At 40.3% G+C, this 23,706-nt stretch overlaps 1 protein-coding gene across 3 annotated transcripts in view; it reads right to left on the reverse strand.

Moving 5' to 3' along the window:
- The window catches only part of CNTN1 (contactin 1), a 410,973-nt gene that overhangs the window by 118,331 nt on the left and 268,936 nt on the right, over window positions 1–23,706 (reverse strand). For all 3 annotated transcript variants that reach the window (XM_081957448.1, XM_081957447.1, XM_081957446.1), the window contains exons 11-14: window positions 15,835–15,959; window positions 10,577–10,694; window positions 8,641–8,791; window positions 3,262–3,389 (exon numbers count right to left, since the gene is read on the reverse strand). In XM_081957448.1, the coding sequence (XP_081813574.1) occupies window positions 3,262–3,389; window positions 8,641–8,791; window positions 10,577–10,694; window positions 15,835–15,959 (522 nt within the window). The remainder of the gene's footprint in view (window positions 1–3,261; window positions 3,390–8,640; window positions 8,792–10,576; window positions 10,695–15,834; window positions 15,960–23,706) is intronic.

Below are 23,706 nucleotides of genomic sequence, written 5' to 3' on the forward strand. Positions count from 1 at the left end.
AATTTGTGGTGCGAAGTCATGTTAGTACAATGTAAATTTACTGCAGGGTACATAAGTAAATAACAGGTTGAGTGTCTGCAATGTAATTAGTATAATATGGAAGTTCAGAATTAAATGAATTTATCTATAAATAAAATACTCAAATTGCTACCTTTGTATAAGAGTACATGAGATTCTATTCTTAGTACTATAAAGAATGTGCACAAAATATTTCCTATTCTTCAATAATATTTAAAGTAACTTCTATGATATACTCCAACATTATTTGAATAATAGTGCTATAAACAGTCACTTGTTAAATGGTTAGGTGCCTATGATTTGAATTTAATCATGTTTAAAAAATTGACTCAGATCTAGCTTAAAGTTATATAAAATATTATTGTATAATGCTATGTGTTTCACTGAAGAAATAATTATATCATTTCTATTTGACTAGTGCAGGGGTGTCAAACACCAGGCCCACGGGCCGGATCTAGCCCATGAGGTGATTAGATCAGGCCTGTGGAGCTGCCCTGCAAGTAGGGAAAAATCGGCTTGCAGTGCCCAGGCCGACCAGGTGCCAATTTACAACCTGCTGGCAGCCATCTGGGCCAGAATATGGCCAGCCTTAGATTCGCAAGGCTGCCCTGGAGCCCACAAGGGGCTGCCCGAGCCCTGCCCCCTGAGCATGCACACAGAGGATGGGGCTGAAGTGGCAGAGCAGCCCCACGGGTTGGATCTAGAGCTGGACGCAAGAAACAACACCATCCGTGTCCCAGGTTCGCTTCTTGCTCACATGCACCAGCCTTATTGTTTGAAGGCAGGAATGAGATTTGGCCTGCAAGGCTGCCCCAGAGACAGTGAGGGATTGGCCACCCCTGCCAGATGCTCCCCTGGAGCGCACACAGAAGGCAGTGAGCATGCAAGGGCTGCTGGTGTCTGGCAGCAGCCCGCCAGCTGAGGGACTCTGAGATGCACAGAGCAGATGGGTCTGGGGCACTGTGACTGCCAGGCTGGCCTTAAGCAGCAGGCAGAGGCCTAGGGAAGGAGGCACATTATCCGGCCTGTTGGAAATGCTGGGCGGCCACCTACCCGCATGCTCCATCCACATTATTTCTTTGCTTGCCCCTAGCCACCTGTGGCCACCACGGCCACCGTGGCTGGGATGAGGCAGGCGGCTGGGCAGCCACCCAGCATGTCTGGTGAGATGGATTGTGTTCCTCCCAACCATCGTCTGCTACCAGTGCTGCTGCCACAAGGTGATGGGAAGCAGGTGGCGGGGCGGGGGTAAAGCCATCCAGCTTCATCTTCTAACTGCACTGCACATGCGAGATGAGTCTTACATCCACTGTCCCACTCATGAAGGCCCCAGTAAAAGAGAGAAAAAGAAAGAGAGAGAGAGAGAGAAGGAGAGAGATATAGCTCTTAGCTAAATTCCTTTACTGTCCTGGGGCTTTTTTTTTAGGTTTTTCAGCACAACCTTGCAGGCTGCAGTGAGGAAAAAAGGCTGGCTTGTGAAAGGGAGAACTAGAACCTATAAAGCCTTGTGGTTCATGGTAATCTGATGTTCCAGAGACCAATGCTATTCCAGCCTTGAACAGATCACACGACCAGGGATCCATTCCTTGATACCAATGAAAATGCCTCAGCCCACCAAAATCCCTCCAGGATCTGTGTTGAAAGGCTTTCAGTTCATCTCTTTGCCCCTCCTCCACTGTCAATTCAACTTTACTTTGCTCTTGAAATTCAGTGCAATGTAGACCTTCTCAAAATCCATCCAAACTTCTCAAAGCAGAAATAAATATCCTACAAAACCCAAGTTCCTGGTAACAATTGACTCTCCCTCCCACTGCTATTATGACAAAAAATGGATTGCTGCTTGACTTGCTGAATGCAGGATCCAGTGCGGAAGGAAAGGTTTTGGCTGGCAGAGGGCTATCAAAACAAAACATTTGAGCATGGAAAAAGGGACAGAAAAGGAGAAAGGGAAAGGGAAAGACAAAAAGAAGAAAAGATGGGAAGAGAGCAAGGAAGGAAAAATAAGGAAAGAGGGAAAGAAAGAAGAAATTAGAATGAAAAGGGAAGGAAAATGAAAAGGAAGGAAGGAAATTATAATGAGAGTGAGGGAGGGTCTCAGGAAAGTCCTGCCTTAGCACTGGGCTACCACAGGTGCCCCCCTTGGCCATGCCCCCCTTAAATGTGGCTCTTCATGAAATTGAGTTTGACACCCCTGGACTAGTATAAATTGCACTCTGATACAAATCATTTTGAGCAGTGGTGGCACCGTGATTAGAGTGCAGTACTTCAGGCTACCTCTGCTACCTGCTGACTGCCTGCAATTTGGCAATTCAAATCCCACCAGGCTCAAGGTTGATTCAGCCTTCCATCCTTCTGAGGTAGGTACAATGAGGACCCAAATTGTTGGGGGCAATAGGCTGACTCTGCAAACTGTTCAGAGGGGACTGTAAAAGCACTATGAAGTGGTATATACGTCTAAATGCTATTGCATTTAGAGGGGGCGGTCTATAAGTGTGAATAATAAAAAATAAATAAAATTATGTGTCTGACATAAAATATTATTCCTCTCACTTATACATACAAATAAATATCTATGTACCTGATTTTAACTTTTAATATATGAGTAACTATGCATCTAATGAAGCAACCTATAGTTTATGCGATAATAAAAATGCCAATTGTTACAAGACTCTGCTGAATGCTTTAGATCAGGGGTTCCACAACCCCTGGACTACAGCCCACTGCTTGGCCATGGCCTATTCAGAATTGGGCCATGTGTGTGGCTGCCTGGAGTGTGTGTGTACAGCTTAACATGTACAAGCAGCAGGCCGGCGGGTACTCATGCACAAGCACAACAGCCCACCACTGGCACAAGTCAAGCTGCATGCCTACATGTCAGCCTGCCGCTTGCGCAAGGGTTGCATCCACGCTTTTATGCACCAGCCCACCACTCACACAACCCACTTCCCCTCTCCCGCTGCAGGTGGGCTGCCAAACTGAAATGGTTGGGGACCTCTGCATTATATTAATACAGCTACTCTTCTGTAAAATGTAAGCTCAGTGATCCACATACAAAAAGTCAGTAACCAGAAACAGAAACAAGATATAAGAAATATATATTATTTTGTTACATACAATGACTAAATTAATAGACTTATCAAATTCACCCAAATTTATTTAGAAAATCAAAAAGGATTTCAACATATGTAATCTGAAGTCCATGCTATTCTTAAATTTGAGAATGTAGAGAAGTTTGAGAATTACCTGTGACTATAAGAGTAGAAGAACTATTAGCTTTTCCTTTGTTGTTTTCCACAAAACAGGTGAAATTGCCTGCATCTACTGCTGTAACATTAATAATTTCTAGGCTGCCATCATACCATATATGTATCCTATTGAAAAAGAAATCGTTAGACTGAAAAATGTTTGGAGAGAATTACATGGTAATCAAAAGTGTTATACATATTTTTCTGGCAGACATAAAAAATCTACAAGAATAAACTATGTATTTATTACATCGGAAATATTATTTAAAATAATGAGAGCAGAGATAAAAATAATTAAAATATCTGATCATGCGGTGGTAACTATGGATATGGAAATGTGATTATAAACAGGCAAGTAGATGGAAAATGGATTTCAGATTTTTTAAAAATAAAGAGTTTTAGAAAAAATGGAAAGGGAATTAAAAGAAACATGGACTATAAATGAAAAGGGAGGTAGTAATACAGGTGTAATACGGGATGCAATGAAAGCAGTAGTGCGAGGTTTATAGATAAAATACTCCTACAATATTAAAAAAAATAGAAATATATAAAGTGTTTGGAGGAGGAAATTAGAGAACTAGAGAGTAAATAAATTAGAGAGAATAGAACTAGTAGAGAGAATGTTAGAACTATCAGCTAAAAGAAAAGAATTGCAAAATATTGAGATAGAACAGGTTCAGAGAAATCTAATATATTTAAATAGGGTATTTTATGAAAACAGTAATAAAAATTCTAGAATGCTGGCTAAAAGGCAAAAAGCTAAAAAGGCAAAAAGCCTGATTGGAATAATAAAGAATGATAAGGGGGAAAAGATGTAATATGATGAGAGAAAAATTGTTGCTATTTCAGAAGTTCTTTGAAAAGCTATATAAGGGAAATGACATAAATGTGAATGAAATTCAGGCATATATAGAAAAGAATTTAAATTATAAAATTCAAGAATACGATAAAGAAATAATGGCATCACAAATGGAAGAAAAGGAAATAGTGGAAGTTATCAATAAATTGAAAATAGGTAAGGCACCATGGTTAGATGGATTAGGTATAGAATATTATAAAAATTTCAAAGGGCTACTGGTGCCGAAGATGAAAATAATGTTTAATACATAATGAAAGGGGAAAATATTCCATGTTCCTGGAAGCAATTGTTGATAATGCTGGTAGCGAAACCAGGTAAAGATCATACAAACCCAGGATCATATAGACCAATATCACTTACTAATCAGGATGCTAAGATTTTTACAGCAATATTGGCCAATAGATTGAATATATTTATAGAGATTATATTAAAAATGACCAGTGTGGATTTATAAGAGGCCAACAAATGTCAGATATAGTAAGAAGGGTATTAAACATAGGTTATTACATAAAGAATCAAAAATTAAAAGCAGGTGTATTAGCATTACATGTATTTAAGGCCTCTGATTGTGTGGAATGGTCTACATTGAAGATATTAATAGAGAAGTTAGGTTTTGGGGGGAAATTTAGACAAGTGATAAATCAACTACATTCAGAGAATAAAGCGAGTATAGCCATAAATGATGGTATTACAGAGACAATAATCTTAAGCCGGGGAACGAGACAGGGTTGCCCTCTATCCCCATTATTGATGGAGGTTTTGGCAAATGCAATTAGGGAAGATTCAATGATTGAAGGAATTGGTGTACAGAAGAAAACTAAAATAAATTTATTTGCAGGTGATACATTATTAACATTTCAAAATCCCATAGTTACTATAGAGGGGATATGTTTACACCTGAATGAATTTGGGAAACATAATGGATTACAAATAAACTGGGAAAAATCAGAAGTGATGTTATATAACCATAGTAAAGAAGAAGTGGAGGTATTGAAATGGAAATATAAATTAAAAATAGTAGATAGTATTAAATATTTAGGTATTGACATCCCAGGGGACATGGTGGCTCAGAGGCTAAGGTTGTCGATCAGAAAGGTTGGCAATTCGGTGATTCAAATCACCAGTGCCACGTAAGGGAGTGAGCTCTTGTTATTTGTCCAAGTTTCTGCCAACCTATCAGTTCGAAAGCATGTAAAAATGCAAGTAGAAAAAATAGGAACTACCTTTGGTGGGAAGGTAACAGTGTTCTGTGCGCCTTTGGCATTTATTCATGCCGGCCACATGACCACAGAGATATCTTCGGTCTGGCTTTGAAACGAAGATGAACACTGCCCCCTAGAGTCAGGAACAACTAGCACATATGTGCGAGAGAAACCTTTACCTTTATCTTATTGACATCCCAAAAAATATTCAAGAGTTAAAAAAAATTATGAAATGTTAAAGAAAGATATAAAAGATAAAATAGATAAATATGAGAAAATAAAATTATCATGGTTTGGAAGAATTGCAATAATAAAAATGAAAGTTTTACCTAAAAATTATTTTTTGTTTTGGATGATCCCAATTCAATTCCCAGATCAAGAATTAAAGCAAACACAGAGGCTGCTGGAGGTGTATTGCAATGGAGGTAAGAGAGCAAGTAAAGCATTATGGTACAAACCATTAAAAAAGGGTAGGCTCGGTCTTCAAAATATTAGAAATTATTGGGTAGCTAATCAATTAAAGGTGGTCCCAGATACTAAGGTGACCAACCGTCCTCCTTTAGGGAGGACAGTCCTTCTTTTGTAAGTTCTGTCCTCCCTTGAAAAGTGTCCTCCTACATGTCCTCCTTTTTGATATTTGAAGGCTAATCTGTTGCGCGTTATGTGACGTATTTTATTAAACAGTTTTTAATGGTGTTTTTTTTACTTCATCGCAAGTATATTGAACAGATATTGAATCTTGTGTTGAATTTTTATCTAAAGAAATGCTAGACATTAAAATAGACGACAATTGTCTCTTTGAAGAAATTAGAAGACTGAATGTATATTTAAATTCTGAAAAATTAATACAATGGGAAAATCAACATGTTGAAATTGATAAAAGATGGGTGGATATTTTCAGCCATTTCAAAAATGAACATATTCCATGTGAACATTTAGTTATACTTGTTCAATTTACGTTGTGCTGCCCTGGAACTAATGCAGCAGTTGAAAGAGTTTTTTTCAATTGCCAATGATTTTTCGACAAGTGAGAAATCGAGATTGAATGTTGATACTCTAGCTGCAGCACTTGCCGTAAAATTCAATATGAAGGATATTTCTTGTTCAGATATTTCCAATATATTGTTAGAAGATGATACATTGACAAAAAATATTAATTCAATGGAAAAGTACTCATTTAAATAATAATTAACAGGTATGTAAGCATAATTACAATATAAAATGTTGAAATGTTTTTATTATGCATATATCATATTTTAGTGTATTATTGTTGCAATGAATAAAATATTTCTTTTATTTACGATATATTTTTTCCAATTTATTTGTCCTCCTTTTCATTGTAAAAAAGTTGGTCACCTTACAGATACTATAGTAATAACTAGAGATTTAATATGGGGGGATATAGAGTTTAAAGAGTTAAGGGAAATAGGTGATCCTATAGAAACACATTGGTTTAAAAAGAATATTTTAAAAATAGGAGGATTCAAAATCCCTTTTTAAAAAAATTGATGGAATTATGGAATAAATGGAGATACCGGCTAATGCCAGGAATTTCTCATTTAATACCGGTGGTGGAAATGGAGAGAAGTTCCCTAAGATTGGATTGAATTGAATTGAAAGAATGCATTAGTAAACCAAAAGAAAATCAGATATATAAATGGGAAGACTGGAAGAACAAGATAAAGAATATAATACAAATAAAGAAAGTTTTAGCAGATATTAAATTAAATTGGTTGAATTTAATACAATTAGAGAAATGGATAAATGTGGAAGAAAGATTCAGGAGAAAGATAGACAGTTAACATACAAATATTTGTTGGAGGTGCAAGAAAGATTGGAACATATAAATATATTTGGTGAGATTGTGATTGTGCACAAAAAATATGGGACATGGTGTTGAGAGAAATTAGAGCACTGTTGAATGTAAATTTAGATATGTCACCAAGGATTGCATTAATGTTGCTGGTGGAAAAATGGGATATAAATGAAAAAAAAAGGAATTGATTGTAAATTTGATAATGGCAGCTAGATTAGTGATGGCTAAATATTGGGGATGAAATTGGGATATTCAGAGAAATGAGTGGTATAATGGAGTATGGCAACAAATGATAAATTAACAACAGAAATTAAATTTAAAAAAGGGATGATTAAACTAAATAATTATAATGAAAGGATTTTATAAAATCAGTGTTGGTGGAAGGCAACACTGATATATGTTGTTTTGGAGGGTATATGGGCACAATTGGAATACATTGTATAACTTTTAGTTGTTATAGATGATAAAATATGGGGGGGGGAGAAGGTCCCCGGTGGGGAGGGGGCACTATAATATTTGCTTTTTTCCCTTTTTCTTTCTTTTTTTGTGTTTATTATGTTTGTATTATTTGTATTTAAAAAAAAATAAAAATTAAAAAAAGAAAGAAAAAGAAATTGTTAAGAAACTTGAGAATCAACAATAGAATAATAAGAAAATGTGGATGGAAATGGAAGTATGGCATTACACATTTTTTCTCTCCTGCCAATTACACAAAGTATTTTCATATCTATAATAATCATTGCCATTTGTTCACTTTGTGCTGCTTAACTCCAGGAAAGAGGGAGAGTTACTCAATTGCTCAAGTAGAACAAACACATTTTCCAATATTACACAGCAGTTCAATGGTGGCAAAAAGTTGGGAGGAACATCTTTTTATATAGGCAACCATCTAGCTTATGCTGAACGACTGGAGGAAAAAAAACACTTTCTAGGAAGCAGATGGCACCAGAAGGACACAGAAGGGTTTGCTTTGTTTTAATCCCAATACACAGATAAACACAGTGTGATGTGTGAAAAAAATGCAGCTACTTTAAAGATTGTATTGTCCATAAGGAGTAGACCCCTTAAAATAGTTGTACACTTTTTTAGATTCTTTGAAAAGCAACCACTGTCTTGAATGACAAGCATATAGGCATATAGGGTTGGGTTCATTCATTTCTTGTCACTCTGCCTATCTTTGTGCAATGAACAAAGCTCAAATGAATAAACTAGCTATAATGATGGAACTGCAGAATTTGAAGGGAAGAAAAAAAAAAGCATGGTCCTGCTTTCCTTTAACAATGTTTAACAATGTTTCCCCACAAACCTTAACCATGAAGAAGGCCAATATGACCAACTAACCTAAAGATTTGTTCTGTAGTATTAATAAAATTTCCCATTTCTGTGGCACACTTATATTCAGGCCAAACCATGCAGAAGCACAGGGTTTTTTAAAATTTGAGACTGAACTCTGAAATAATGCTTTGTAGATTATTTACTATACTCAGCAATAATACTAACCTAGTTGAGTTTTTAAGAATTTCTGTCCCTCTACTCCAGGTAATTTTTGGTTTAGGAGCTGCTCTAGGCTTGCACTCAATTATAGCCTGCCCTCCTTTTGCAGCCAAAACTTCTTTCTTCATTGGGTAGAATTCAAAGGTTGGAGGTAACACTGTGAAGAAAAACATAATTATTAGACATGTATACAGAACTTTACAGTACAATGCTACCGTGTTTCCTCGAAAGTAAGACAGGGTCTTATTTTCTTTTGACCCCCGAAATAAGCACTTGGCCTTATTTTTCGGGAGGTCTTATTATTTTTGAAGTGCAGGAGGTGGTCATCTCATGGCTACTACTGTGTTGCAATATTTTCAGGGAGGGCTTATTTTCGGGGGAGAGTGCATGTGCTTAACAGCCCAATTGGGCTTATTATCCAGGGAGGTCTTATTTTTAGGGAAACAGGGTACCACTACCAGTATGCTCCTATGTTCTGACAATAGCATATAATAGTCAATTATACTGAAAACCTAGAGAGATTTTGCAGAATAAAACAAAGTTGAACCATAATGTTGAATTTGTGAGATGTTAAGGTTGCATCTATTCTCAAAAATAGAGAATTTAAGTAAATAAATGATTTTATGCATTAATTCTATTTGAGATATCATATTTAACTCAGTCCAGAAAATAAGAAACAATTTCCTCTATATGTTGAAAGATTCAAAAGAAACAAGTTATATTTGATATAGCAGACTAAAATAAACATCAATGCTTAAAATACTATTGGTTGACAGAAGTTTTCCATCATTACTATAACTCAACAGAACCAAAAGAGAGAAAAAATTATGTCTGTCTCTGTCTGTCTGTCTTTATCTTAATATATGCCACTACAGTTTCTACAAGTTTCATTCTAATTCTGAAAATATTTCCAAAGAATTTTACAATAATTAGATAACACAATAACAATTTAAAATACTACAAATTAGGAAAATAGAGTTCCACTGTACAAGAAGAATCTTTTTCCACTTTCCATAAATCTCTAAATAGGTAATAGAATCTTCAGATCAAACATGGAGTTTGTATAAGGCTAATGAGGAATCAATTTGTTTTCAATGGAACAGAAATGTTGCGGCAGACTGGGGCAGGAAACCTCAGTCAGCCAGAGATTGGGACGTGAGACCACAAGGTGCAAGAGAAAACAGGTTTTAATGATGCATCAGAGTTCAGAGCGTTAACACAGCAAAGTCTGAACTGCCCTGGCTAGGCCAGGACAGGGCTTTAATACCCCCCTAAGTTTAGGGGGTTTACACAGGCGTGTTCTTCCAAGGAAAAGGAGGTGCGAGGGGAGGTTACATATCGGATTCATCATGATTACAGCGTTTTCAGTAAGATGTTACAAATGTACTTCTTTGGAATATTACAGAAAGAGAAGTAAAACTGTTGATTACAGAAAGAGAAGTGAAATGTTAGCATTAGCAATCTCTCCATACTAAAGTTTATTAAAACGCTAAATGGCAGTTTCATATCTTACAGTTTCCTCCTATGTCCAACTGTGAAGCATATTGCAATTTATGTTCCAATAAGATTTGTAATACTTCCTATGCAAGCTACAGAAGTCCTTTTAATATGCAGACTTAATTAATGCTTTTATCAAGGAGTCTGGGGGCTCCTATACCCTTCAGGTAAGGGGGTTATCTACCTGCTGCCTCAGTACCACAGCATAAAATGCAATAAACTATCACATATTTATATCAAAATGTAAAGCCACCATGGAAAAAATATTCAAATTCTTCAAAAAGATAAAATGTGGTTATGTGACTCTAGAAACATGCAAACAGCTGTAAATGCAGGCTGATTAATGAGCAACTGATATGTGGTGACATGACCAGAGCTCAGCTGAATGTTGCTATTGTATTTTCTACCTAAAATGTTTTATAATAATGTAGTGTAATACACTTACCAATAACTTTTAATTCAGCATTTGAATAAATCATTCCATGTATATTTTCTGCTACGCATTGATACATGCCTGAATCTTCAAGCTTCAGGCTAGAAAATCTCAATTCTCCTTTCCAATACTGTGAGTAAAACACATAGCAAAAATAGATAATGATAAACTTCAAGATAATGATTGCTGCTTCAGAATAAGGTTGTAATTTTTTTTCTTCTCCTTACATCTTACCCTACCTTACTTTTTAAAGGCAAACATAGATTTTTTTTAGTTTGGTTTCATTTGGATAACAGCTTTTGTCAGATTTGCCCCAATCTGATACATTAGGAACGAAAAACCTTCAACTCCATTTGGTTAAAGCAAAGGGTTCCTTTACTAAGAGTGGTGGCTGCAATAAAGTCAAGCCAGCTCTGACAGTACCTCACTTGCTAGATACAAAAATAAGATATAGTCCATTTCCAATCCGTTTCCAGCCAACCAGAGCTCATCAAGATGTTTTGAGAATTCTGGGATGTTTGAAGAGTAATATACATTTTTCTCAGGGTGCCAGACCATAAGATGCTAGTACAAACAAGATCCGACTGCTCTGATTCTTGTTATTTGTCATTCCCCCCCTCACGATTTCTTATCAGGTACACACAAAGCTTTATTGCCCTTTCATCCATCCGTCTTTCATCTTTCCCCCCTTCTTCCCCCTTTCATCCTACCCCCCTTCTTCTTTGTATGTCAGGATTCCTGTGAGCCCCCCTCCCAGCCGAGCCAGGCAGATTTGATATTCTGCCCCCCTTTGACAGAGACATTAGTCCTGCAAAAAAAAAAAAAAGAGAGAGAGAGAAAGGGGGGGGAGGGAGAGATACACAAAACTTCCCAATTAGTAGACAGTCCAACTTATTTGGATAATGATTATGGATTTTTTAAAGCAATCTGGAGGCTTTAATATGTTGGGAGTCAACCCATTCAGTTTCTGAGGGGAGGAAGTCTTTCCAGACTACCAAATACTGAGTTTTTCCTGATGTATGCAAGAGTCCAAAATGTCTTTGACTTCAAAGTGCTGCTCTCCCTTGATCATAATGGGGTTGGGAGGTGGTTGCGATTCGTGACACAGAGAAGATGTGATATCTGATTTCAGTAGTCTACAATGAAATACAGGTTTGCACATCTGAACATTTTTGGCACCTCAAGTTCTACAATTACTGGGTTAATAATCCTCTTAATGGGGAAAGGTCCCCATATTTCAGCCCCAATTTTTTTGACTGTTGTAGATTGTAGGAATTTGGTAGAGAGATAGACCCTGTCTCCCACCTAAAAATCCTTTGCCTTGATGCACTTTTTATCAGCCTGTTTTTTGTATGTTTCTGTAGCTTCATCCAAAGCTTTTCTCACCACTGGTCAGGTGTTCTGTCATGGGGCAAGCCAATCTTTCAGCAATGCAGTCAATGGGGTGACCTGAGGCAGTTCAGGGATAGATACCAAGTCTTGTCCTATGGCCTTTCGCAACTCATGTTAGTAACCAGATGATGCAAGAATCTGAGCCCCTGAGTGGTCCACAAACATTTTCGGAACTCCTGCCAAAGCCACCAAGTAAATTGGACTCCGCAATCTGAGATTATTGTTTCTGGAGCACCATGCAGCCAATAGATGTGCTGCACAAATAGTTTAGTCAAAGCATGTGCTGAAGGGATTTTTTTGACAGGTATAAAGTTCACTTGCTTGGAGAACAGATTGTTTATCATCCAGATCACTGTATTCCCTGAACGTTCAGACAGTTCTACAATAAAATCCATTGATAACTCTTTCCATGGGACTTTGGGCTCTGCTATTGGCTGGAGAAGCCCAGGTAATTTCCCTTGTCGCCTCTTGGCAGAAGCACAAATGGGGCAGCTAGACACAAAGCTCTCTATGTCATTTTTCGGTGATGGCCACCAAAATTGCCGCTTGATTAGGTGTAGGGATTTTACAAAGCCAAAGTGTCCCCGGTCCCTGTTGAATTATGGCTTTTTGTAAAACCATTAATTGTTGGCTTTGTGAGACATATAGTTTAGCTACACCAAGCTACACCATCTTGCATTGTACATTCCCCCTTGTGCATTTGGAACCAATCATCCTCCTCCAAAGCTGCCTTTTAAATCATCAGCTAGTTCAGTTTTTATTTTGGCTTGTGCCCAGTAGTGAACTGGGGCACAAACTGCCCATCTCTGCTCTGTCTCATTTAGCTTTTTAGAAGTTTAGGCGCAGGGCTGCAGGACCCCTTGCTCGTTTTCCTGTAAAAGCACTGTGCCTATTGCAACATCACTGGAATCAGCCTGAATGACAAAGGGGGCATTGGAGTCTGGGTGTTTCAGCACTGGCTCCATTACAAACAAGCACTTACAGTTTTTGAATGTTGCCTGGCATTCCATTGTCAATTTAAGCAGTTGGCTGGGTTTGGGTTTCCCCTTCCTTTCTGTCTTTAGCAGGTTGGTGAAGGGGAGGTCTATCTGGGCAAATGAGGGAATTAAGTGGCGGTAAAAGTTCACAAATCCCATGAATCTTTGTAGTTGCTAGTGTGGGGAAGAGCCCACTTTAGCACTGCCTGCACCTTTTTAGGGTCATCTCTAGCCCCTTGTGGGAGATGCCGTAGCCTAGATAGTCGATTTTACTTTGGTGGAATTAGCATTTGGACAGCTTGGCATATAGTTTGGTTGCTCAAAGCTTCTTGAGCACGGCTCTGATTAGTTTTATGTGTTCTGCCATTGTCTCAGTATAGATTACTGATTCTCATTCTGCCTCAAGGCCCTGTTAACTTGTTAGGAAAGGATCTATTAGGAAAACCTGGAGCTACTCTTAAGTGCTCTCCTGAGGGAGTACAGCTAAATCCCCCCCCCCCCCCCGATCAAGCATATTTGTGTTTCTTGAGTCTGAAGGACATTAAGTCACCTTAACCCTGTGTTGTACCAGGGAACGCCTGGATATGCTAAATTTGCTATCCCCCATTTAGCACAATTGAAAAATGATTCAGCCCCCATTTCAATAAAACAGTATCCAATAAAAAGGGAGACTTGCATTGGCATAAAAGAAAATATTCAAATCTTTTTGAACTTTGGCATTCTTAGGGAGATTCAGTCCCCGTGGTCTATGCCAATTTTTCCAGTCCCAAAACTAGACGGGACTTGGAGGGCAGTCCAGGATTTTAAGGAGACCAACTACAGGATTAGGCTTTATGTCCTGTAGTGTCCAATCCTTACACCCTTTTGACCACTCTATCACATTGCCAAGTGTGGTACACCATAATAGACCTAAAAGATGCCTTTGTCTGTATCCCCTTGGTCATAGAGTGCCAAGATTACTTTGCCTTTGAATGGTCCAATCTAGATAATAGACGCTGCTAATCAGCTGACATGGACTAGATTACCGCAGGGATATAAAAACAGCGGTACAGCCTTTGCTGCTGCTCTTTCTGTGGATTTAAAAGACTTTGATGCCCCACCCATAACACTTTTACAGCCGATAATGAACAACAGTTGGAAGAGAAATCAATTGGTTACTGAGTCATCTGGCTAAAAAGGGATACACAGTGTCCCAAAAGAAAATCCAATGGACTAAGCAAACTGTAAACTATATAAGTTATGTGCTGGACAAAGGAACTCGATGCTTACATGAAAGTAGACTCCAAGCACTGATGGCCCTGCCAATGCCAACCAATGTGAAACAACTTAGGTCCTTCTTGGGTATTACAGGATATGCCAGACTTTGGATCCCCCTCTGTTCTGTAATAGCCAAACCATTGTACCAACTGAGCCAAAAGGATATGGCTTGGGAGTGGACAGGGGAACATACCCAAGCCTGGAAGACCTTAAGGAAAGTTTTAGTGAGCACAGCTTATTTGGCTCTACAAGATCAGCCCCAGGGATTTGATTTGTACCTCACAGAACAAAAAGACTGTGTGAATCTGATGGAAGGTGTCATTTGTAAATGAGCATTTATCCATGTTGTATGTACCTAAACTGAAATTTAATTTATTATCAGTAAGGGGTCTAGTTAATATTGGCTAGGTAGTAACCTTTAGGGGAGATAACTGTATCATTGAAAAGGAAGGTAATAGGGTTACTGCCAAATTAACAAATGGTTTATATGTTATACAGTATCTGATGCCCATACAGCTAACTCAGTGTATGATAATGTGAAACCACATGATGAATGCACATTTGGTTAAAGCAAAGTGTTCTTTTACTAAGAGTTGCAATAAAGTCAAGCCAGCTTTGAAAGTACCACTCTCACTAGATACAAAATTAAGGCATATTTCCTTTCCCACCCCACTCCTCCCACCATGACCAGTCTGTTTCCAGCCAACTGAAGCCTGCCAAGATGTTTTGAGAACTCTGTGGTGTTTGTGGAGTAATCCACATATTTCTCAGGGTGCCTGGCCATGGGATGCTGGTACAAACAAGATCTGGCTGCTCTGGTCCTTCTCATCTGTCATTCCCCATCCTGATTTTCTATCACATTCAAAGCTTTATTGCCCTTTCATCCTTCCCTCATTCATCCCCCCCTTTCATCCTCCTCCCCTTCTTTTTATGGCAGGATGCCTGTGAGGCCCCCCAAACTAAGCAAGGCAAATCTGATAGTTTTCATAACACTACAGTCACATTATCCAGTTAGGTGAAATGGAGTTAGAGGAACTGGAGGAACAATTAGGCACAGGCCAGAGGTGGGTTCCTACCAGTTCGGACTGGTTCAGCCGAGTAGGTAGTAACTCGGCTGCCCATGCCTCTGAACCAGTTCTATCGGCTGTGCCATTGGTGCTGCCATCTTGTTTTTTGCTTCTACACATGCGCAGAAGCAATTTTTGCACGTGGGAAGAGAACTTTATTCCCTCCCTTTCCAATTACATAATTTGCAAAATAATAAGTTTGTTAAACAAAATCAAGTATGCATATGTTTTCATTTTTGTGTAAGCTTCTGCCCAGGATGAATGGAATTAGGAAAAACAAGCAGAATTCACCCTGGTCTTCACTTTAATAACTACATTCCCCATAGTTTGGCCATAGAAAGCCATAATAAAGAGTTTTACAAATTCTTGTAAACATTTTCACACAAAAATAAGATGGTTTCAAAAATAAATTAAATAGAAACACATGTGTTTCTAAAACAACATTTATGCTGAAAATGTTCGTTTTTGGAAACTTATTTCACTTGGACATTATTTAACAAAAGAACTGTATCAATTTATTCTTGCTTTTTAACCATTAAAGATAGTATTTTGTAATTTATAAATAAGTTAAGCCTACCGGTAATCCATTTCTCAGCCACCGGACTGTCGGAATAGGCTTGCCTGCAGCTATACATGGCCAATGGAATTCACTGCCAATATCTCTTTCGGTATCATTAATATGTTCCACCCATTCTGGATATGCTGAAAGACAAGAGAAACAGCTTTTCTTGTATTGTATGCATGGTTAAACCAGTTTTTTCAACCCCTAACAGTCAGCTTAATTCCTACTTATTATATAAAACTCTTTTAGGGGTATCGAACTCAAGGCCCGTCAGCCAGATCGGCCCACAGAGTGCTTAAATCTGGCCCATGGGGCCACCCTGGAAACAGTAAAGGACCAGCCCACAGTGTCTCCGCCAGTGAAATTGGAGCTCGGGAGAGCCACATGAGCTCTGTTTTTGCTGGTAGAGGGTTGCAGGAGGCCATCCCAGCCAAAAATGTAGATTGGGAGCCCATTTTCACTGGCAGAGCGCTCAGGTCTCCATAGGCACCCCCGACATGAGTGACATCAAGCTGGCCATGCTTGGCCATGAGGTTAAACACAATCCTGATGTGGCCCTCAATGAAATTGAGTTTGACACCCCTGCTTTAATTAATAAATAACTGCACAAAACCCAAAAGCCAACATTCCTGCTGTTTTGCTGCGACAGTGACAATAGTTCATTTAAAAGCAAATATTTATGTTTTTCCATTGAAGCACATCAAAGAATGAATAGAGAATATATGAGTTTAAGTCTTGATGCTCATTCACACAGTGGGTAATTATGATTTCCTATTTCATCCAAACCAGATCTGGTGACTGCATGTTAACAAATGGGATATAATGCCATGCTTAATGACATGTCCTTTTTACTTCTGTTTCTACCCCACCAAGTCTGCCACAGATTCCAGACAATTAACAAATGGAAATTAAAATACTCATTATACAAATACCCACAGTCAATAAGCTAATTAAAATTATGAATTTTAAACATCATTTTTAATGAACAGAACATTAACGATCAACCCAGTAAGAAGCACAGCAATAGAAATAACAAGGGTGGCAAAAAGGTTGCTCTGTTCTCATTACACCTTAGTCTGTGTACAGCTCAACATACAGCTAAACCCACCTGTCCTCCAGTAAAACAGACCATGTGTCTAGTTCTGTATGCTTTACTAAAAAAACAGAATATGGAGAAACTGGGGAAAATAGAAATACATACAATGAGAACCAAATACAAGATATTTGACTGGGCCATCCTCCGTGCGCATGACCCCAACCCCAATGCCAAGGCCAGAGCCACCACCCATGGAATGACTGGAAAGGGGCCCTAAAAGAGCCACCAATGAATCCTGGAAGCCCCTCCAGGCTGCAGAGGTCATTCCCCACCCAGGGCAGACGTGAAGGGGGGGACACCAAGCAACAACGACCAGTCACCAGAATCCTATGACAGCGACGATGAGGGCGAAAACGACCCAATGATGAGAGGACCAGTTCACCATTTCAGTTTTCCAATATGCCTTACAACCCCAAAAACAGGAAGCCAGGGGACTTTTCAAACACTAATACATTCAGGCTGCACTAGATGCTTTTTTAAAAATATATATTTTTATTATTTTTACATTTAAAACAATGCAATGCCGCGGAGTCGGAGTGACCGTACATTCACATTATATACAGCTAGTTTCAACCATTGACAATTAAACTACTAAATACATTGTCTATCCTTCTGTCCAATCGCAATATATACATTTGTTCCAGTCTTGTCAACTTGTCTTATACCAATCATAAAATCTATTCCATACTTCAAAATATTCTGATTCCCCTTTATTTTTAAGTTCAAGAGTGAGACTATCTGCTTCTGCACAGGCCAACACTTTTCTGATTATATCTAGCTCTGATGGTGTATTTTCTTTTTTCCAATACTGTGCATAGATTATGCGCGCTGTAGTTAGTATATGTATAATTAGATAAAGTGGATCTTTCTTAAACCCCTCCGGTATTATGCCTAGGAGAAAAATTTCTGTTTAAACATAATTTGTTTTCCCACCATTTGTTCTAGCCATGATTGAATCATTTTCCAATATTTTTTTGCCTCATTCCACGTCCACCACATATGATAGAAAGTGTTTTTTTACACTTCCAACAGTTTGGGGCCAGATTTTTGAACATTTTGGAAAGCCGTGCTGGGCGGAGATGCCATATGTAGAACATCTTATAAAGATTTTCTTTATACGCCGTAGCCAATGTTAGTTTCTGATTTAGTATCCAAAGTTTTTCCCACTTAGCCAATTCCACATTGTAACCCAAATTTTTCGCCCAGGCGACCATGGTTTCTTTGACATGTTCCTCCTCTAGCTTATATTCCAACAAGAATCTATACAGCACTTTGATCAGTCTGTTTTCTGTCCGTATCAAAAGTTTATCTAATATTGTGTAGTCTTTGGCAATACCTTCGTTCTTCCTATCCTGTGCATACCTTGATTGTATCTGTAAATAAGACCACCATTCTACTTGTACTCCTAGCGATGTCAATTCTGATCTAGTTTTGAGCTCCCCCTGTCTGTTCAATAACTCTTTATATGTGACTATATTTTCGATATTGATTAAATTTGGGTGTATATATGCTTCCATCGTAGATAGCCAAATAGGTATTTTGGTATAGTGGTTATGTTTAATTTTGTTCCATATTAGTAACAGAGATTGTCTGATGTAATGTCTACTAAAATATTTGTGTGCAGATCCTTTTTCATACCAGAGGAAGACATGCCAGCCTGCTTTGAGTAAAGATTACTCAAATTGGAAGGCCATGACCTGCTTGGAGGTCATAGCCTTCCAATTTGAGTAATCTTTTCTTTCTCAGCATTATCCATTCCCTTAGCCATGTCAGTATGGCCGCAGTATAATAGAGTTCCCAATCTGGTACGCCAAATCCTTTTTCCTTAGTGTCTTGCATAGCCTTAAGTTTTATTCTTGGTTTTCTTCCCTGCCAAATAAATTTCAAAACCAGTTGATTCAAATCCTTGAAGACACCTTTTTCTAATTTAATGGGAATATTCTGGAATAGGAAAAGAAATTTTGGTAATATATTCATTTTTATAACTGCGATCCTACCCATCAGGGACAGTTGTAGGTTTTTCCACCTTTCTAGATCTTTCTTAGTTTTATTAATCAAATTAGTATAATTATCTTCTTTGATGGTCACACACCTCGCAGATAACTGTATACCAAGATATTTAACTTTTTTGACAATTTGGATACCCAATTTCTTCGTTAACTCCTCTTTTGCATTTGATGTCATATTTTTAGTCAGCATTTTGGTCTTTGTCATATTTATCTTTAAACCCGCTATTTTCCCATACTCTGTCAGTTCCTCAATGAGTTTCGTACCAGACTTTATAGGATCTTCTAACACAAACACTAGATCGTCTGCAAAGGCCTGTAACTTAAATTGCTCCTTTTTGATTTCTAGTCCCTTTATCTGTACCTCTTTACGTACATTCCTGGCTAATACTTCTAGGGTTAATATAAACAGCAGGGGGGATAGGGGACAACCTTGTCTTGTACCTTTCTGGATTACAATACTTTGTGTTAATTCACCATTGATTATTACTTTGGCTTTTTGATTTGTATAAATTGCTCTGATCGTGTTAATAAATTTATCCCCACAATCCATGTATTCTAATTGTTGGTGCAGAAATTCCCAGTTGACATTATCAAATGCCTTTTGAGCATTGAGAAAGATTAGTGCAACCTGTTTTTCATTGTGCACTTCATAATATTCAAGAATGTTCAGCATAATTCTCATATTGTTTTTAATTTGTCTTCTGAGGAGGAATCCGTTTTGATCTGTATGGATGAATGATGTAAGAAATTTTTTCAACCATTCTGCTATTATTGAAGCAAAAATTTTGTAATCTGCATTTAGCAGTGATATTGGTCTGTAGTTTTGTATAAACATCTGGTCTGTGTCTGCCTTGGGTAATAATACAGTGTTAGCCTCCGTCCATGATAACGGTGTCTTCGCCTCTTTCAACACAGCGTTATATACTTCCAACAATGTTGGAACAAGCATATCCTGGAATTCTTTATATATTTCCGCTGGCAACCCATCCGGCCCTACAGCTTTATTATTCTTTTACCTTTGTATGGCCTCGATTATCTCTGATGTTTTAATGTCCTCATTGAGCATGTCCTTAATCTCCTCTGGTACCTTTGGCAGATCTGACTTTTCAAAGTACTGTAATATTCCTTCCTTTGTATGGTCTTGGTTTTCTCTATATAATTGTTCATAGAACTCTTGGGTAATGCTTGATCAACCTGACCATAGTCCTGAAACTGGGGATCAGAGCAAAAACACTGGACCATCCAAAACGCTTTGAACAGGTCAACGGGTCCCTAATGGGGGGAGCCTATGCCATCCACCTGACCAAACCAGTGAGACTAGAGCTAGCGGATCACTGGGAAGTAATTTGATTCGTAATAGCCCCCAAAATGACTTAGGATAGAAAAGGGGCCCCAAACCCTTCCACACCAGCAAGCAGAAACACCACCCAAGCAGGGAACCCCCCAAAAGAGTTCACCAGAACAACTGGCAGCCACATCCGACAAAACCCCAGAGACCAAACAAATCCCAGGGGAATATCAGGACCTTGCAGAAGTATGCAGCGAGACTGAGTGTGACATTCTTCCCCCCACCGTGAGGCAGATTGCACCATCGAAATCATCCCCAGGGCAAAACTATCCAAGCCCAAACTGTATGCCATTATGCCCTGGGAAATGCAAGAAATGCACAAATACATAGACAAAAACCTAGCACGGGGGTTCATCGAGCCAGCCAAGTCACAGGTTGCAGCGCCAGTCCTCCTCAAAGAAAAAATGGATGGAAATATGAGACTGTGTGTGGACTTTAGAGGAATCAATGCTATGTGCATACACAACCTATAACCCCCGCCCCCTCATGTACATGCTATCTCACCTGCCAAGGAAAAGTCTTCACCAAACTAGACCTCAGAGAAGCATACTACCGAGTATGGATGAGGGAAGGAGATGAGTGGAAAACAGCATTCAACTGCCCCATAGGGAGCTTCCAATTCAAAGTGATGCCTTTCAAGCAGTTAATAAATGAGGTGCTGCACGAGCACCTCTACAAGGGGGTCCTCGTCTACCTGAAACGGCACTTTCTTTTGCAGGAGCCGAGTGAGGGGCGCAGTCAAGAAAGCAAAGCTGGGGATGAAGGTCCGGTAATAGTTGGCAAACCCGAGAAGTCTCTGAACATCCTTCATACGTCGAGGAGGTTGCCAACTACATAACGCCTCCACCTTGCCTGGCTCCATCGCAATTCCTTCAGGGGAGATACGGTGCCCCAGGAACTCGATGGTAGTCTGCCAGAAATGACACTTCTCCAGCTTTGCAAATAAATGATGTTCTCAGAGTTGCTGCAAGACCAGACGCAAGTGATGTTTGGATTTGGATTTGGATTTATTGGATTTATATGCCGCCCTTCTCCCAAGGACTCAGGGCGGCATACAGGATTAAAAAACACACAGTACAAAAGTTAAAAGGAAATTAGAAACAGTCCAAAAAACAAACCCAATTTATATAACACTCACATTTGAAAAATTAAATAAAATTAACAGGCCAGGCCGTCTTGCTGGAAAAGCCAAGGGCACGTTGGAAGGACCGGAGGTCAGGGATTATGCGAAGCTCCAAGGGCAGCTCATTCCAGAGGGAAGGCGCTCCCACAGAGAAGGCTCTCCCCCTGGGGGTCACCAGCTGACACTGTCTGGCCGACGGCACCCTGAGGAGGCCAACTCTGTGGGATCGCACTGGACAGTGGGAGGCTATTGGTGGCACTAGGTGGTCTCGCAGGTACCCTGGGCCTAAGCCATGGAGCGCTTTAAAAGTCATAATTAGTACCTTGAATCGCACCCGGAAGACAACCGGTAACCAGTGCAGGCCGCCTAAAAGGGGTGTAACATGGGAGCACCTAGGTACCCCCATGATAACCCATGCGGCCGCATTCTGGACCACCTGAAGCCTCCGGGTGCTCTTCAAGGGCAGCCCTATGTAGAGAGCATTGCAGTAGTCCAGGCGAGAAAGGACGAGGGCATAAGTGACTGTGCACAGAGCATCCCGATCCAGGAAGGAGCGCAACTGACGTACCAGGCTAACCTGGTAAAAGGCCCCCCTGGTCACGGCCATCAGATGTTCTTCTAAACTAAGCCACGTATCCAGGAGGACTCCCAGATTGCGAGCCTTCTCTGAGGGGGCTAAAATTTCTCCCCCTATCATCAAAGACGGAACAAGATGCACAAATCGGGATGACGGAAACCACAGCCGCTCAGTCTTGGAGGGATTGAGCCTGAGCCTGTTCCTCCCCATCCAGATCCGCACAGCCTCCAGGCATCGGGACATCATGTCAAGGGCATCGTTTGGGTGGTTTGGGGTAGAGATGAAAAGTTGGGTATCATCAGCATATTGATGATACCGTACCCCAAAACCATGGATGATCTCGCCCAGCGGTTTTATATATATGTTGAACAGTAGGGGTGAGAGAACCGACCCCTGGGGCACCCCACAAGTGACGCGCCTGGGGGTCGATCTCTGCCCTCCAGTCAACACAAACTGCAACTGATCCGATAGGTAGGAGGAGAACCACCGTAAAACGGTGCCCCCCACTCCCAACCCCCCGAGTCATCGCAGTAGGATACCAGGGTTGATGGTATCGAAAGCCGCCGAGAGGTCTTAGGACCAGGACAGAGGAGCAGCCCCTGTCCTGGGCCCGCTAGAGATCATTGACCAATGTGACCAATGCCGTCTCCGTGCTGTACCCGGGCCTGAAACCCAACTGAAACGGATCCAGGTAGACAGCTTCATCCAGGTACTGGGGAAGCTGACGTGCTACCACACTCTCGACAACCTTCGCTACAAAGCAAAGGTTGGAGACCGGACGGTAGTTGGCTAAAGAAGCTGGGTCCAGGGAAGGCTTCTTAAGGAGGGGCCTCACCACCGCCTCCTTCAAGGTGGTGGGAAAGAACCCCTCTCTCAATGAAGCGTTGGTAATCGCCTGGAGCCAGCCTCGTGTCACCTCCCGGGAAGCCGAAACTAACCACAAGGGACACGGGTCCAGCACACAAGTGGCAGCACTGAGTCTCCCCATAATCCTGTCCATGCCCTCGGGAGTCACAGGGTCAAACTCATCCCAGATTGTCTCCTCAAGATTCATCCCCGTCGGCTCGCCCAAATCTACCCAGTCAGAGTCCAAGCCTGTCCGTATCTGAGCGATTTTATCCTGCAGATACTGAACAAATTCTTCAGCCCTACCCTGCAAGGGGTCTTCCCCAGTTCCTTGGTTAAGTAAGGAACGGGTCACCCTGAACAGGGCGGCTGGGCGGTTATCTGCGGACGCGATAAGAGCGGAAAAATGTTGCCGTTTTGCCGCTTCCATCGCCACTAAGTAGGATTTAATATGAATTCTTACTAGTGTTCGATCAGATTCGGACCGGCTGGCCCTCCAGCCACTCTCTAGGCGTCTTTTCCAGCGTTTCATCTCCCGGAGCTCCTCGGTAAACCAGGGAGCCACCTGGGATCGACACCGGGTCAGAGGCCGCAAAGGCACAACACGATCCAAGGCCCCAGCGGCCACCCTATTCCAGGCTTCCACTAGGGCTTCGGTCGAGTTGTGAGCAAGGGATTCAGGAAAAGTCCCAAGCTCCATCAGGAACTTTTCGGGGTCCATCAGGTGCCTGGGGCGGAACCATCTGGTTGGTTCCGCCTCCCTGCGGCGAGGGGTAGGGGTATAGAAGTCAAGCCTGATGAGGAAATGATCAGACCATGACAAGGGTTGAATAGAAATATCTCCTAAATCTAGATCATTCATCCACTGCCCAGAGACAAAAATCAGGT

The sequence above is a fragment of the Natrix helvetica genome (assembly GCF_964273705.1).
Source record: "Natrix helvetica genome assembly, chromosome: 6".
Classification (NCBI taxonomy): Eukaryota; Metazoa; Chordata; class Lepidosauria; order Squamata; family Natricidae; genus Natrix; species Natrix helvetica.